The sequence below is a fragment of the Rhamphochromis sp. 'chilingali' genome (assembly GCF_963969265.1).
Source record: "Rhamphochromis sp. 'chilingali' genome assembly, chromosome: 16".
Taxonomy (NCBI): domain Eukaryota; kingdom Metazoa; phylum Chordata; class Actinopteri; order Cichliformes; family Cichlidae; genus Rhamphochromis; species Rhamphochromis sp. 'chilingali'.
This window is the reverse complement of record NC_137943.1, coordinates 35,078,238-35,092,186: the sequence shown is the minus strand read 5'-3', so window position 1 is coordinate 35,092,186 and position 13,949 is coordinate 35,078,238. Positions and strand designations below refer to the sequence as shown.

The 13,949-nt window shown below is 46.5% G+C and overlaps 1 protein-coding gene across 1 annotated transcript; it reads left to right on the top strand.

Annotated features, from left to right (window-relative positions):
- Positions 1-699: 699 nt before the first annotated feature.
- Positions 700-13,886, top strand: nmnat2 (nicotinamide nucleotide adenylyltransferase 2). Its single transcript, XM_080861823.1, has 11 exons — positions 700-909; positions 3,795-3,883; positions 6,358-6,425; positions 7,233-7,311; positions 7,750-7,876; positions 7,959-8,039; positions 9,177-9,221; positions 9,372-9,448; positions 11,267-11,368; positions 11,452-11,519; positions 11,669-13,886. Exons 1-11 carry the CDS (start codon positions 825-827, stop codon positions 11,769-11,771), a joined length of 924 nt encoding a protein of 307 aa, XP_080717949.1. The 5' UTR covers positions 700-824; the 3' UTR covers positions 11,772-13,886.
- Positions 13,887-13,949: the final 63 nt, after the last annotated feature.

The window sequence follows — 13,949 nt, the reverse complement described above, 5'->3', positions numbered from 1 at the left end:
CTCCCAGGTGTAAAATGCACAAAAGAAATGCACAGTTATAGAAGTTTTAGTGTATTTTATATAAACATATGTGTCCGCTGGTTAATTGCATAATGACGTGGAAGCAGGGACCTCACAGCACAGACATACTCCCAGCCTGGTGTTAGTAGTAACAAGAAGTCACCAGCGAAAGGAGAACCATGACACACGTTTAACGAAGGAAGGTTTAATCATCAAAATGATTTATTACAAAAATAGACATAACAGTGGGCAGAGAGAACAGAGTCACACTGAGGCAGATTCAAGCTGCTCTTCATATGTTTGTCCACCAGGTGTCACCAGAGGCCTGTGTTTAAAATAGCAATGAACTGTTTTTAATTACGATTCAAAGCTTCGTTTGTCCGTCGCTGGTTTGGACCAAAGATCCTGAACGTGGGACGATAACAAGGACAAAGGAATTTGACCCTTCCTGAGCATGCGCAGTAGACGGTCAGGGCTCCGGTCAGACTGATGCGCTGCTGGTCGTTAAGGGAACGACTGAGCCCGCGCGCCGCGCGCGTGCCCTGAACGCGGTGCGGTGTCTGTAACGCACTGACGCTGCCGCAGCCCCCCCCCCCCCCCCCCCCCCCCGCCCCGTCTCTCTCTCTCTCTCCCTCCCTCCCTCCCTCCCTTTTCTCCCCCTCCCTCCCTCTCTCTATCTCCCCATCCCTCCCTCCCCCCCCCCCTCTCCTCCTCTCCCCCTCCCTCTCTCTCTGCTGCGGCTGCTCCTCTATAGGCGAGCTCCACAGAACCGACAGGACCGGGACCAAGACCGGGACCGGGACTAAAGAAGAGCGAGGAGAACCATGACGGAGAGCACGAAGACCCACGTCATCCTGCTGTCCTGCGGCAGCTTCAACCCCATCACCAAAGGACACATCCATATGTTCGGTAAGGAGGTGGGGGATGGGGTGGTGGCAGGTCTGGGTGTGTTTGGTGTGTTTGGGGATAAAGATCACCGGAACCCGGTGCTGAATATCCGCGCTAAAGCTCCGAGCCGGACTCCGGCCGCTGTCCGGGAGGGTGGTGCTGAAACGGGCGACGGCTCCGGTAAAATCCCGACGACTCAAACAAACGCAGTACGGAGCAGCCCGGGCCCACGTTCAGGAAAAACACGGAGCTGCCCCTCAACCCTCCGAGCCAAACCGTGACAAAAACACGCACACTGGTGTAAGGAGGCCGTCAGCGTGCGGGGAGCAGACCGGGGGTGTTAGTGCCTTGCTCGGCCGCCTTTCCCTGCGCGTTAGCGGAGGTTACAGGTCGGAGTGTGGTCAGAACATGTTTTCATCATAGAATCAAAACGACTGCAGGATCAATGATGCGACTGTTAGTGTGACTGTTCTGCTGGACGTTCAGAGGCCTTTCATCGCGTCACAGCGGAAAACACGACGGTCAGCGATCAGTCTCCCACGAAGAACCGCGTCACGAATACAGTCAAATTAATAAACAGGTTTACTGTAATATCAGGAGGCACAAACAGAAACGGTCTGTTCTCAGCTGGAGACATTCTCGTGATTCATTTCTGGAAGATGAATAATTCACAGAGATGGAAAAACGTAACAGAGTTTAACGTTCAGCTGATGTCATTCACTGGGCTGTGTCACGTGACCTTTCAACGAGCAACGATCTCTTTGAAGTGCAAAGATCGATAAGAGTCATCGCTGTTTGTCCTTTAAATCCTTCTGAACTGCAATTTATCCATTAAAACAAACATCAAGTCATTGTGAACTCAGCTCTTCTCCAAACGCAGTTCCCTGCTGGTTAACTTGTGTATGTCCCTGTGTATGTAGGTCACCTAAAACCAGGTTTGTGGCACCGAATTAAAACTAAATGTGGAAAAAACCTGAAACGATGTCCTGCAAATGTGATGCGAACGTTTCTGTATCACTGTGAACCGAAGAGATCTTTAAATATGACACCCACCATTTACACACAACTACGTCCCACAAAATGACATTTAAAATATAAATCTATAAGAAGGCTGTTAGTTTGTGTTACTGCACACTGAGTTTGAGGCATATTCACGATCACACTGTTAAAATGTTCAAACTTTAAACAATAAAACATTAAAATGAGAAAAGATTTTCTTCTGTTCCTGTTGCTTCTGTTTCCTGTTTCCTGTTCTTCAGCGCCTGGCTTTGCTTCTCTCTCCTTGTTTCGTGGACTTCCTGTTTTCTTGCTGAACTCTTCTCCACGTCCTGCTTGTTGTTCTTCCTCCCGCTGAATGTCTGAACTCTGAAACTCTTTAATCTGAAGTTTTCTGCCTTCATGTGGTCAGAGCTTCTTTTTCATCCGCTCACAGTTTGCTTGTTGAGGCTGATTCTTCATTAACAGCTGTCACCCCCTGATGGGACAGGCGACGAGTTCTGGATCAGGGTCACATAAACTCTAACGTGGTTCCCACGCCTTTGTTTTAATCAGATACAAATACAAATGTAAGCTTTTGACAGTGTGGAGCAAATACAGCCGGATAGAAAGCGATGAGTCTTTACTGTTGAGCTTTCTAAAGGTTTTATCCTCATTGATTAAACAAAAGGAAGTTAATGATCTTTGATCCTGAAGACGCTTCAAGTAAATAAAAGTTAAAGGCTTCACGACTGGGCTGAGAAACGTCGTGCCATCGTCTCTGCTCTCGGCCTGCGACTGCACATCTTTCTTGATGTGTGGGTTCAAACATGGAAGCAGCTCTCTGTGAATAAATGATGTTCTTAGATAACAGAAACAGTCTGCGAGGATAAACGAGGCTCCTTCTACACTCGGTGAAGATGTAGGCTCTTCTGTCCTCCATCTCTCATTATATTATCCACCTTTTTCTTTTGTTAGCTTGGAGCTCCAGTGGAGACGCCTGCGTGTTTAGTTTGATACGGCCGTGAGTCGCTGCAGAGACCACAGCCAAAATATTTCAAGAACCTAAAGTGGGACAGAAAAACAGGAAAAAATGATTTGGACTTGGGGCTTGAATGTAACAAGCAAAGGAACTAAACCCAGCTGTGCCCCCGCTGACCGTCGTTAAAGAGTTTTTCTAGTTTTTGTGTTTTATTTTAGTTTGTTTGTTTATTCGATTCATTTTTGTTTTCTTGTTTTCATTTCAGTTTAGTCTCAGGTGTTTTCCAGAGTGACTTCTTTTGTTTCACTTTCATTTTTATTGCTTTGACTGTGACTCAAACTGGCAACAGACAAACTGAATCCAGTCCCTCTGTTTATGTAGCGAAGCATGTAGCAGTGTGAAAGTGTCAGTGATGGATGCTGTTTAATGTATGCAGTGTGTTAAAAAGTGTGCAAAAACCTAAATAACCCAACAGACCAGTGGAAGCTGCCCAGAGAGGCTGAACAGCCTGAGAGAGCCGGCTTTATACTCTTCACCACATCCACCCTTCAGGTGCAGCCACTCACTGCTTCACCCAGGTAGAAGCAGGAAGCACAGAGGGCGCTAGGCTAGGTTCAATTAGATTAAGCTAGGTTTAGTGTTTTATAACTTTGGAGCTAATTATGATGAAGGGATTCAGCGCTGGTATTACAGCACGGACACTGAACTCACGTCATGTAAAGATCTCATCAAACCACCAACTTCAATTCACTTCATTTTTTGTAGTTTTTATTTAACTTGAATGTTTCTCCATCCCTGTTTTTAGGCTTAGCTCAGCGTAACTTTGCCATAGATTTGGTATTTGTTTGTAAGTAAACCAACCTGCTGCAAACATTGAACCATGGCTGACAAAATCTTGGACAATAAAACATTAAAAAAAATCTTTTTATGTTTGTTCCTTTGTTTGCAGAAAAAGCCAGAGAATATCTGCACAAAACGGGACGCTTCATTGTGATCGGAGGGATCATCTCACCGGTGCACGACTCCTACGGGAAAGCTGTGAGTGAGCCTTGAATCGTTTCATGGGGTCGGTGGCAGTTCGTTCTGTTTTTCTAAACTTTCCTTCATGAAGATGATAAAGGATCATTTTGTAATTCTCAGTTTGACCTCATGCCTCATTGTTTCTATGCATAAACCAGATACAATGATGCAGGAGCTTGTCTGTTCACGTTGTTGTTGCAGTGTTGTGTGGTAGCTTCAGTGCAGAGCTGTGTTTTCCTTATAGGCTGGCGTTATTAGTTGATGAAGGTCGCTGATGATGATGAGTTGTTTTTCTGAAAAGTGACAAAAATGATTCAAGTCAACATCGTGAGAGTTCAGCCCTGTTCAGGATAAAACCCGTATAGCTCCTTCAGCTAGAATAAACCAAAAACACATGTTTGCATTGTTAGGGGCGTGGCCTCTTTGACTAACAGGTGGATGGTGACACGGGCGGCTGTAGCTGCTGCTAGGCTATGCTAGGCTTCATCTGAGCCAACTGTAGCCTCTGAAATGGCGCTCTGGACGGCGTTTGTGCCGTTGGCTGCTGTGAGGTTGTTGTACTCACAGACCTATCAAGACGGCTAAGCTGCAGTTTGGGTGCACAGTGAAATCCTGTGCTTGGATGTAGCTTGCTAACTAGCATTAGCTAATAACCCGTCACTGCTGGCACCATAAAAACAACATAAATGGCCAAAATGTTGACGTGAAGCTTAAAAACCAACAAACAAGAAAATGTCCTTGTGACGTGGCTACTTCCATCATTTATATACAGTTTGTGATCATTGGACTTTTCTGCAATAAATAATTTAAATCTTGAAATCTAGGTACAGTTTTTCCCAGAAGTGCAACCAACCTCAGTAAATAAAACTGCACGTTGAAAATGACGGTAACACGTACGCAGTGCTGTGAAACAGAACGCCAGGAGGACCAGATTGGAATGAGGCCAGCCAGGCATGCGCAGAAATATAAATCATCCAGTTAGAACCAAACAATTTCTGCTCCGCACGAATGGTAATAAGGTTGAAAAACAGATGTTACATCTTGGTTGTTGTTAGTATTGCGGACAGATGCCTTTAACATGCGGCTTCATCCTCCTGCAGAGTGCAGACTGTGTTTCGTATGTTAGAGTCGAGCACAGATCACGCTGTCTGCAGCTGCAGCTTTCCACTCTGCTTCCTGCAGGAATTAATGAAGGTCTCGTCCTACTTTTGCTCTGCCTCTACAGAAACACACAACATGAATAATAGATGCTACAGAAATCCAGTTTCATCCACTTTGCTGTTCGTTCCAGTTATGTTTGTTTTCCAGCATCGTCACCTGCAGCTGAACGATCCCAATGATGGATTGTTAACGATGGAGATTATTCACATCGCTCATCTTATTAGTGTGTCAGGCCCGATGACTCACAAACCTCTCTGTCCTCAGAAAGCAGTGCATCAGGCTTTATTCACAGGTGGAAAACGCGACGTGGCCGGCTTTAGAGCCACCGTGAAAGCAGAACATTTCCCACCTGCTCTCCGTCTGTTTTATCCAAACGACTCCTGCTTTCATATTTCATTGATCTGGATTTCCCACCATCCCCTCTGAACGGCACACATTTTCTTTAATGAGCTACCAGAAAGACTCTTAATTACTTTGAAGTTTTTTAATCCTTTTGGTGGGAGGAGGACCTCGCAGGGGTGAAACACATGAGACGACACAGAAAACTGTGGCTTAAGAAAAGATAAGAGCCTGATCGATGGATGAATCTCAAATCTAACGAGGATAATCAGTCAGAGCTGAAGATTTGTTTTGATCTAGATCTTATTTTGGTTGGAAAACTCATCTTTCTGTTACCTGGATATTAGTTCTGAGTTTAATTAAACACCTGAGCTGAACTGTCCGAGGCAGGGTGGAGTGGGTGGAGGACGAGTGTCAGGGGTGAAAGGGAATGTTTACAAGATGGCAGTGAGACCTGCTGTGATGGTTTGGAGACTGTGGAGGCCGAGCTGAATGGTTCAGATGTTCACTGGGAGTCAGCAGCATGGGCGGGATCAGAGTCACAGAGCCTGGTTTGCACACGTGCAGGAGGGAGGGTGGATATATCAGACAAAGCTGCCAGGCAGCAGGAAAAGAGGAAGACCGCAGAGGAGCTTCATGGATGTAGTGAAGGAGGACATGAAGAAGAAGAGAAGGACTTAAATTCAACCTAATTTGCTGGTTAAAGATGTGAATAGTGCACATGAACTACAGGACTCTGTTTAATTCAATTTAGTTTGATTTATACAGCGCCAAATCACAACAGTTTACACTGTCAGGTAAAGATCCCACAGTAACACAGAGGAATCTCAGAAAGCCCAACAAGCAGATGGGCCACTGTGAGCAGGAGCTTTGGCAACAGGAAGGAAAAGCTCACTTTTAACATCTTCTCAGTGAGTTTAGGATGAGTTTCCTTTCATGCTTGTTTTTCATGTTTTTTAAACGTGGCTGACGGCGCTGCTCTGTGTCTGCAGGGTCTCGTGTCCAGCAGACATCGCCTCACCATGTGTCAGCTGGCCGTGCAGAGCTCTGACTGGATCAGGTGAGACTCTACCCCCTTTAGAGGCTTTTACTCTGGAAATAAACACGTTTGAGCCATGTTAGAGACAGGACTTCCTGCAAGGAGTTTCACATTAAAAGCTCTGAAATGCCAGTATGTGGCTCGTTGTTTATTTATTTTGGGGCCGTAAATCATAAAAGCAGCAAAACTTTTGGTAGATAAGTTGCAGAGTTGTGGACGTCATGCAGGTAGAAACATGAGAGTTATTATTATTATTTAATAGAAATAACCCTGATATCAACACTTTGTGTTTATTGTTTATTATATGCTGTCATCAGCTCGGTGGTTTTCACGTTTTTGTTGAAAAAACAGCCAACGTCAAATAAAACCACAGAAGAAGTGAACAAATGTCCCCTCAGAGAGACAAAGCAGCTGTGCTGGTGCTCAGTGGCCAGAGCCAGAACATGAAGTGCTCCTGTAATGTCCACATAACCGTGTTTGTGCTGTTGGAGCCTTTTTAATGCATTTATCTGAACGATAATATGGCTGCTGTGAGGTCACTGTACCAACAGTCTAGTAACAACAAGTAACGCCCACGAGGTTTGGGGTTTGGGTGGCTGAAACTGAGAACAGGACACTAAAATCAGGTTGCTGAATTTGAGTGAAGCCACAGGTGATTCGTGTCCAGAGAGAAGCCGTGAAACACTGGTCAAAACCAGACGATTGTAAAGAACCCCGTCGTTCCCCGCAGGCTCTTAATGTGAAACATCTGCAGGACGTTTTATTGGCAGCTGAGACTGAAACTAGCATTTGTGTCCTCATCATTCTTTACCTGTTTGTTTGGTGAAGGGTGGACCCCTGGGAGTGTTACCAGGACACCTGGCAGACCACCTGCAGCGTGCTGGAGCATCACCGCGACCTGATGAAGGTGGGCGTTTCTGACTCTGTGTATCTGCAACGCCCCTCAGTCTTTTCATTTCCATTAGAATCGGTCATTGTAGTAACAGCGGCTGGAAAGACATCGTCGAGCCCTTTGTTGAGTCATTTCCATGACTCTTCTTTGGTCTCACTTTAACTGGTTGAGCTGCTAAAGGTCTCAGGATCAATTCAAAGTTTAAAGACGCGTATTTTAAATTTCTGTATTCAATATTATTTCAAACCTTCCAAAATGAAAAAGCATCATCAGAAGGTGACAAAAAAACTGCTCTAAACTGCTCTACACCCATCACTGAAATGAGGCTCAACAGCAACAAACATTCCCACTAGTGAAATGCTGCCCCCTGCTGGGGAAAGAGTTACAGAAAGCACCTGTAACAACTCCGAGATGAAGTTACAGAAGAGTTTCTAACGATGTTTGCGTCCTCAGAGAGTCACCGGCTGCATTCTATCCAACGTCAACACGCCGTCCACCACTCCTGTGATTGGTCAGCCACAGAACCAGACCACGCCCATCTACCAGAACAACAACAACATGAACCACACGCCCACAGCCAGTGAGTCATATTTCAGGTTCTTAATGAGTGTTAATGAGCTGATGTGTGGTGCTGGGCTCTAAACGTCCTCTCTGCCTCTCAGTCAAGCTGTGGGGGAAGATCAGCGAGAGTTTGGGCAAAATCTGCTGCGCGCGCCCGCACATCGAACGCTTCACCTTCGTTGGTAAGAATTTACAAATAAGAACATTACAAAATAAAAGCTGAAGTTACAAAATAAAAGCTCGATCCCTTATAAATGCCAGTTCGGATCGAGGACGAGATGGAGAAGCAATCAGAATTTGATGTCTTGACTTTACACACACGACCACAACATTCACACATAATGAAAATAACCAATAAACAAGTGTTTTTATGTGGATACATGAATATGTTCTTCTGTGCTGTTCATTCTTTCTTTCTTTCTCATTACTGTCTAACATAAAGTTTTGCTATTTCTCTATAAAAGCAACAAAAACACAGCTGATCTGGACGATCCGCCCTTCCCTCCTCGTGCTGCTCTGGACTTCCTCCAGCACAGCTGCTGTTTTTAGTGTTTGAACCTCAGTTGGGGGATTTTTTTAGAAATGGTGATGTGAACTTTGTGCTAATTACTTAACAAAGCGATTTTCAAATTGAGGAAGCCTCGGCGTTTGTGCTCGGGTGTAGATAAGCTCACAGCACAGGTGCCACCCTCACCTCTTCAAGCGTGCCGCGGCGCAGTCTGCTCATGTGACTGCATTAAGCCTGCACGTTTTCTAGTGGGGGGAGAAACCAAACATTGACATGTGCAGAGCGGGGACATAGATGGAGCTGCCAGGCTGGAGGAAAAAGAGGAAGACCTCAAATAAGATTGATGAAGGTAGAGAAGGTCTGTGTGACCGAGGAGGATGTGAGGAGATCCACTGTAGTGAGCCCTGGAGGGAGCGCCTGAAAGAAGAAGAAGAAGTAAAGGATGAAACATGCTCCTCGTGATGCTCCTGACCTGATACCTGATGAGCGTGCTGCATGGTCAGATCTGCAGACTCAGCTCTTCTCACCTGTGATGATCAGTGGAACAGAAGGTGATGCCTGATTGGTCAGAACTAGCAGGTGTGGCAGAAGTCCAGAGGTGCAGAACGAGAGGCCCTTAAAGTTTCAATCAGCTAAATTCAAATTGGGGTTTTTGTATGAGCGGCGTCACAAAACATTTGGTTCCACTTCACAGCTCAGTGTGTCAGTAAGAGCTGTCTGAAGACAAGGCGGCACTATCACGAGGAGCCTGCGTGTGCCCGTGTTTTGCTTCACCGCCGTGTAATCACATGTGTTTGTCTCTCTGTGTCAGATGAAAACGCCAACCTGGGGACTGCGATGAGATACGAGGAGATCGGTGAGTGGGGTCTTCAGTGTGTGGACCTGAGCGGACTCGTGTGTCGTGTCCTCCGGTTTTCCTTCCTGCTGTGTTTGTTTGTTTGGATCCGGTAAACATGATGTTTACTGAGGGCGTGTCTCTTTCCTCCTGCCTGTTTGCCGTCTGTAGAGTTGCGCATCTTGCTCCTGTGTGGCAGTGATCTCCTGGAGTCCTTCTGCATCCCTGGCCTGTGGAAGGACAGTGATGTAAGCATACCATAGCCCCTCCCACTTACATGTAGCCCCGCCCCACTCACATGTAGCCCAGCTCCTCAGCTCTTTTCCCAAACTGTAGGCTGGATATAAAAGATGGACGTAGCTTTTGGGTGTGCGAAGTGAAGCCGGTGCCTCGAAAACTATTTGATGTTCATTTTGGAAATAATGTCTCCATCAAAGTAACGCAGGCAGTAACCCGGAGAGCAGCTTTCACAGCTAAAGCTCTCAGAAGCTTAACTCAAGGCTTCAAAAGTGGACTTCAGGGGCTATGTCCATTTTCAATATACAGTTTAATCCCAGGACTCGGCTGTAACGATGAATGTTGTTGACAAGGGAAAATTTTCCAGCATTATTCTCTCCAAAGCGGCGCTGCACGCAGAGCAGACGATCCATAAATGAGATTTATGCAGTGAAATTCACCAGAAACGCAGCGAGGTGTTTTTAGAGGCCGGCTGGAAGTGTCCGCGCTGTCTCTTCAGCCTTCGGCTGCATTAGAAGATGTAAAGTTACTAAACAGCCTGAGCAATAACAAGAAATCCAGATTTCTCACTTCCTGTCGAATGCTTATTTGGAGAAACAGAAAGACTTTAAGAAACGTTTCTATGGAAGATAAACGGGGACACCTCGTGTCGGTCTGTTTGTACGACTTCAGTGAAACCGTAACACTTCACACATGAGGCTAGTTACTTTTATTTTGAAGTCTTTCGAACTGGAGGACACAGAATGGTCCCGTTCTGATTGGCTGCAGTTTTCCTGATAGCAGCGTTTCAAGGCGTGACGGGCCTGAGCTGCACAGACGGCTGATTTACGATGCCGGTGGGGTGAGAGTGCTGCTGCTGACATCACTAAAGGCAGCTTCAGGTTTTGCAGAAACGTCACTTTCTGTGTTTTCATGGAGAAATGAGTCTCACTAAATGAAGACTCATAAACGCTGTGATCCAGTTTTAACGTTCGTTATAAACTCGCGAGGACTGAAAAGTTGCAGCAAACTTTCCTGCGTCAACAACCGAGGTGAAGTGAACAGGAGGCGATCGACCGCTTGTCAAAGAAAGCGTCAGTGGTTCACTCACCTGGTGTGTGTGTCAGAGCTAGGAGGAATTTATTTGACTGCAGGTGTGTTTCCATCCACCTGTTTTTACTCACATTTTCAGTCTGAGATAAAAACGCGATGGAAACGCCAAAAATCAAATAAATCTGAAGTAATGTGACTTGATCGTCCACCGGAGAGACCAGAACTGCTGAAACGAAGTCATCAGCTGTGATTGAAGCGGCGAGGAAACGGTAACCTTCCTCATGTGAACGCTTAAACTGACAGAAATGTCTTATTTTATCAGATCATTCAGGTGATTCCATCACATTAACGTGTTATTCTTGGATTCTTCTAGAGCAGCTTTGCATGATTTACAGTTTAAAATAATCCTACTGTGTCTTATACTGGGCCTCAACGCAGCCCCTCAGTTCATGCTCTGTCTGAAATGTGCTTTTTAAGTTCCTCCCCCTTTGAGCCATCCTTCTTCTGGTTGGCTAATCCCTCACAAACAGAAGGTTTCAAGTCTGTGTGCCTGAGGTGACCATGTAAGGACAAACCCTCTCTGTGACATCATACGTAGCCAACAGTGGAACAAAACGGAGAGTTTAGAGCAGCTCACAGGATTTAGATTCATGTTAACTGGAGATGAGCATCAGCCATCAGAACAGGACATAAAGAGAGCAGCTCAGTCAGCTTTTCTTTTGCTCTGATGAAGCTGAAGTCGTCGTCCCGTCGTTCAAACCGATCTCAGCCTGAAGCTCGTCTTCCTCTGCTTTCAGATGGAGGTGATTGTGGGAGATTTTGGGATCGTGGTGGTTCCTCGTGATGGCGCCGACACAGAGAGGATCATTAATCACTCCTCCGTTCTGCGCAAGTTCAAGGTCAGAGCTCACCTCCAGATCACATGACCTTTGACCCAGAGAAACATCCTCCAGCGTCTCAGCTCATTTCTGTTCTGTTTCAGGACAACATCATCGTGGTGAAGGACGCGATAAGCCACCCGATGGCCATCATCAGCTCCACCAAGAGCAGGTGGGAACTCAGATATTTAGAAAACGCTTTCGCACCAGCGTCCACGTTTTCAGAGTTTTAACATTCAAAGAGGTTCATTAAAATGAATTCACTCTGGATCCAAACTGTTGAAAGCGTGACCTTTACGCTGTCTGTTTCTCCGCCCACAGACTGGCGCTGCAGCATGGCGACGGCCATGTTGTGGACTACCTGAGTCAGCCCGTCATCGACTACATCCTGCAGAGTCAGCTGTACATCAACGCCTCGGGATAGAGACGACAACAACCTGCCCGCATGAAAACAGGGAGACTGGAGGAGGAGGGGGAGGGGGGTCCTACCTACTACCATCATCTATTTAAAACACGAGCCCTCCTCCTCCTCAATCGAAAACTTGTCTGTCTTCTGTGTCAAACATATACTCTTCTTTGAGCTGTTGCTTTCCAACAGGAGCGTTAGTGCTCCTCCTTCTGTCTGTGTCATGTGACTTTACATCAGGGGAGGGGGAGGGGGGTATTTTGGGAGGTCTTGGGGACGATGCACAGAGGTAACTCCTCAGGGCTGTGGCGGCGACGGCGGTGTTTTCTCTTTCTCGTTCTTTATTAAGGTCTGCGAATGCATGACACAGTCGGGCATGCTCAGTGTGCGCAGGATCGTGCTGGGCGGGGCTTCATGCAAGAACCATTCATGAGCTCAGGATGCCGGCCCGGCTTACACATCCACAGATACTTAGTCCCAATCTGAAATACGGTCCACTGAAAGAGACAGACAGCTGCAGCAGAGCAGGATGATCCCCATGAATTTGTTTAAGCCGTTAAAGATTTCGGCACAATTAACCCCGTCACCAAACACCTGATGTTCCACCAGGTTCCACCTTTAACCACACTTCAACCAAGAAGCGCCTCCGGCTGACTGAAGATGACGGAGAGCTGCAGCGGTAAGATCAGAGCCTCCCTGAATCGACACTCCTTATTTCCTTAGACCACGTGGACCAGTCAAAACCTCTAGGCTGGATCAGTGCGTGGGTCACTCAGGTTGCAGTACCATGTAACGGCCACTAGTTGCTGACTCCAGTTCAAAACCTTCTTGTTGGATGACCTAAATGTGTAATGATGGCGTGCAGGAAGTCTCGCCACCACCTCCGGCTCTAAACTGCTTTTCTCCACACACACCAGAAATACTTTAAGGACCCAGAGCACCAGGCTCAGTCTGTGCACGGTGCAGCTACAGTAGCTAACACTGACCCGTGTTTCCAGTAAGCTGTGAAACACCAACCCTAAATCCTTCCCAGGCTTTTCCCAGGCGTCACACTCGCACGGTGTCCGAGGAAGGAGCTCCAGGGTCGGAGCAGCGCAGGGCGAAAGGGTCTAGAAGCTTCAGTCGTCATTCAAAACTAAAGTTAGAAAGAGCTCACACCAAGTGTCCGAGCGTGATGACTCAGCAGCACCAGCAGGTGGCGTTATGCTTCATTGTGTCCATCTTTATTTACAGTCTGTGGCGTTCTTGCATGAGGCCCGTCGTTTCCTGCAGCTCTTCTGCAAAAATGTAACACCGCGACGCTGCTGCCACATAATCCGGCTCTCTCTTCCACACGTAGATGCGCCAGGAACCAGAGCTCGGCACATACTGCAGGTAACCATCAGGCTGTAGCCAAGCTTAAGCTCTGCAGTGATGAAGATGATGTCCTCGGCGGCAGCAGTGTTCAGCATCCTTCCTCCTCGTTTGCTCCCGTTCTTAGACTGCATGCTTAGACAGTTTGGTTCTGGCATGAGTGTTTATCACTTGGTAGATTATAATCTGTTGTGAACGTGTTTGCAAAAAAAGAAAAACAAAAGAAAGAAGTTAAAAAAAGATCAAATATCTATATGAAAAAAATAAAACATCGCTGCAGCGGGGATCATCGTCTCCCACGTCCGGCCATTTCTATACGCTCTGTACAGAAGGCATCCCCGGGACACGTACGATTTCTACACGCGGTCAGGTGTGTGTGTGTGTGTGTGTGTGTGTGTGTGTGTGTGTGTGTGTGTGTGTGTGTGTGTGTGTGTGTTTTTAAAGGATTCGTTGCTTTCAGTCATTTTTAATTAATCTGCCTTTTCTGTTGCACTCACTTCTTCTACATGTAATCTGTGATGGCATTTTAGGTGTGTGTGTGTGTGTGTGTGTGTGTGTGTGTGTGTGTGTGTGTGTGTGATTTATGAGCACAAATGTGTGTTTACAGATCAGGACAGAGGTTTAATTACAGTCATCAGTGTCACTCTCCAAAGAGGATGTAAGGAAACGTGAGTTTGACCGTTTTCAGCTGTTTGTTTGTTTCGCTGTGTTCGTGTCCACGTCACCGCTCTGCTTCTGAACTGATTTGAAGCTGTGGTTACATTCACACCTCGCTGCTGCCAAAATAAAATATTTCTTTGACTAAAGCACCTCAGCCTCTCTGACTCAGATGGGCTCATTTCA